Raw genomic sequence first — 2644 nt, 5'->3', positions numbered from 1 at the left:
AATAAAAAAAAGAAAGAATGAAATTTGTGACAAGTGCAAACGAACTGAAATTCAAGCTTCAGTGCCTGTATCTATCGTTTCATCAGAGCTCGACCTCGGCTCACTTGCTTCTGCGTATTGTCAGTGGCTGCTTTTGTGCACAGGGTCAGAGTTGAGCAGTTGAGAAAGAGACCAGCTATCCGGCCACTGAGTAACTGGCCTATTACAGGAAATATTTACTGACTGCTGGCGCAGAGGAAGCACAGCTCAGAAAAGAGCCAGCGGTGGTGAATCAAGAATAAGGTGTTAGCCAAGCTCAGGGGAGGGCTCATTCCAAGAACTGACTTGAGCCATCATATGGAAATGTGTAGGAAAAGTATGCATTTCATTACACAAAAGCAACCATGGACAACAAAAAGAATTCTTTCTGTGTTGGCCAGATTCCAATACAGAAAAAAAATATATGTTTTTAAAAACAAATAGGCTGTGAGGTGGATAGAGCACACGTTTCACACCCCCATCCCCCCACCCCGCCCCCAGTTTTCCAATCAAGTTTCTATCCATCTCATAGGTGATAGGGCCCAAATGGGGTCTCATTGATAAGGCAGCTCATTATGTCGACCTCGCAAACAAAGAATAAAGTTTCACAGCGATCTGTGAGACTGACCAAATTGCCCATACGGCACCCTGTTATCTCACTGGTGCCCATCTTCTCAAAGCTGCGAGACCACCAGACTCCAGACCTCTGGCTACATGACCATCCCTTCAGAGAATTTTTCATTGGTGGGGTGTAAGAAGGACTCCATAAGAAAGGGAGGAGGCTGGTTCTCCTTAAGAGCCAGTCACCCCTCTTTTCCCTCTAATAAATTTCCTTTTCTTGCCTGACTGCCTGGTTCACTCTCTTTTTCTCTGCACTCGCCTTATTCTGGTGCTGAAACCCAGGAGGGAAGATCCGCTGCAGCTGGGTGGGCTCTTCTCCCAAGCCCACCTCCGGTGGTCCCCTCTTTTGCCAAGAAACTGAGACGAGCTCTGGGATGGGACCCTCCACTTGCCTTGCTGGACTGACATCCACACACCAGCCCGCTTTTCATCCATCGGTTACAAGGGTGAATGAAACCCCATCCCCTCGGATCCTCTCTCTCTCCCCGCCCACGGCCCTCGGGCCCTCGGCCTTGTGCCCTGTCTGACTTTGAAATAGGGGACGCCCATTTCAAAGCAGACGGTTACTACTCTCTGAGAAGGTCCTGAAAACAGGGATGCCTCTTCTCTCGGACCTTTCTCCTTGCTTTCTCTTGCCCTTGTCTAACCTCTAGGAGGGCATGGTCAACTCAAGAGCAAGGAGTCCAAGAGCAAACCCTTCCTCTTGAGGACCCCTCCAGTTTTGGAAGCTCCTTATAGGCATCTGTCTATGAATGGCACCCCCCCCAATACACACACACTCATGCACACACACACACACAGCACAGACTCCGAGAGATGTCTTGGGACAGGAAGCAAGTTCATACTGCTGCTGCTGCTAAGTCGCTTCAGTCGTGTCCGACTCTTAGCGACCCCATGGACTGCAGCCTACCAGGCTCCTCTGCCCATGGGATTTTCCAGGCAAGACTACTGGAGTGGGGTGCCATTGCCTTCACCTAAGTTATACTAAATTCTTCTCAAGACATAAGAAAGAAGTGACAGTGGTCACAACCACTGCCTTAATCCAACAGTCCTTAATCCTATACAGAGTTTGCATCTACATCCCTGAAGGAAATGAGGCTCAGAGGAGGGGAAAGACATTGACAGGGAATTTGTTGTAGGAACAGCTCTCATAATCTGTGTGTACTCAGTGCAGTCTAGGGATGAAGTCACCAGAGAACAAGGTTATCTGATCATCTGGATTATTCTGAGCTGATATTGAGAGACTAACCCTTCTGGGAGAGAGCTCCGTGGAAAATGAAAGTGAAAGTGAAGTCATGTCCGACTCTTAGTGACCCCATGGACTGTAGCCTACCAGGCTTCTCCGTCCATGGGATTTTCGAGGCAAGAATACTGGAGTGGGTTGCTATTTCCTTCTCCAGGGGATCTTCTCCACCCAGGGAATGAAACCAGGTCTCCCACATTGTAGGCAGACGCTTTACTGTCTGAGCCACCAGGGAAGTCCAGAATATTGTCAATTATGGATCACTGATAAATGGTATTTATGGATCCTATTGGCTTTATCTGCAATCTGTAGACTGTCTAATCTTCTTTCCCTTAGGGAGAGCAGCCCTACCTGCTATATCTCTGTTTTCCATGCCCCAAGACATCAGAAGCCTTCTTAAAAAGCTGGCCCTGTCTGTAGTAAGCCCTGTTCCACTCCAGGTCAGAGAGAAGGGAATATAGAATCTCTTTTCAGTTTTCCGCCTAAACTCACTCACCAGTTGAATGTCTGGGCTGTGTGATGCTGGGAGAGTCAGTAGTTCCTGAAAACAGAGGTGAAGTGGGAGAGGTCTTCCTTATTTCCGCCCAGTCAGGCTCTCACCTCCCAGAGTCCCAGGGACCCACATGGCCCATCCCCGGCCCATCCCTCAGAGATGCGAGTCTGAGCCGATGGTGCTCACACACCCACCTCTTGTGGTCCTCTTCCCCAGCCAGTGCTTTAACCGCACACAGTCAGCCCCCACGGTGGGGAGCAGGTGGGTGG

The 2644-nt window shown here is 49.4% G+C and overlaps 1 protein-coding gene across 1 annotated transcript in view; it reads right to left on the bottom strand.

Moving 5' to 3' along the window:
• Window positions 1-2644, bottom strand: part of LOC105001774 (leukocyte immunoglobulin-like receptor subfamily A member 5) — a gene marked incomplete at its 5' end in the record, with an annotated part of 6039 nt that overhangs the window by 2448 nt on the left and 947 nt on the right. The window contains one exon of the mRNA XM_010858165.1: window positions 2375-2423. Within this exon, the coding sequence (XP_010856467.1) occupies window positions 2375-2423 (49 nt within the window). The remainder of the gene's footprint in view (window positions 1-2374; window positions 2424-2644) is intronic.

This window comes from Bison bison, unplaced genomic scaffold, assembly GCF_000754665.1.
Source record: "Bison bison bison isolate TAMUID 2011002044 unplaced genomic scaffold, Bison_UMD1.0 scf7180017855177, whole genome shotgun sequence".
In the NCBI taxonomy this organism is placed as follows: Eukaryota; Metazoa; Chordata; class Mammalia; order Artiodactyla; family Bovidae; genus Bison; species Bison bison.
Note: the sequence above shows the minus strand (reverse complement) of the source record. Positions and strands in the feature narration are given on the sequence as shown.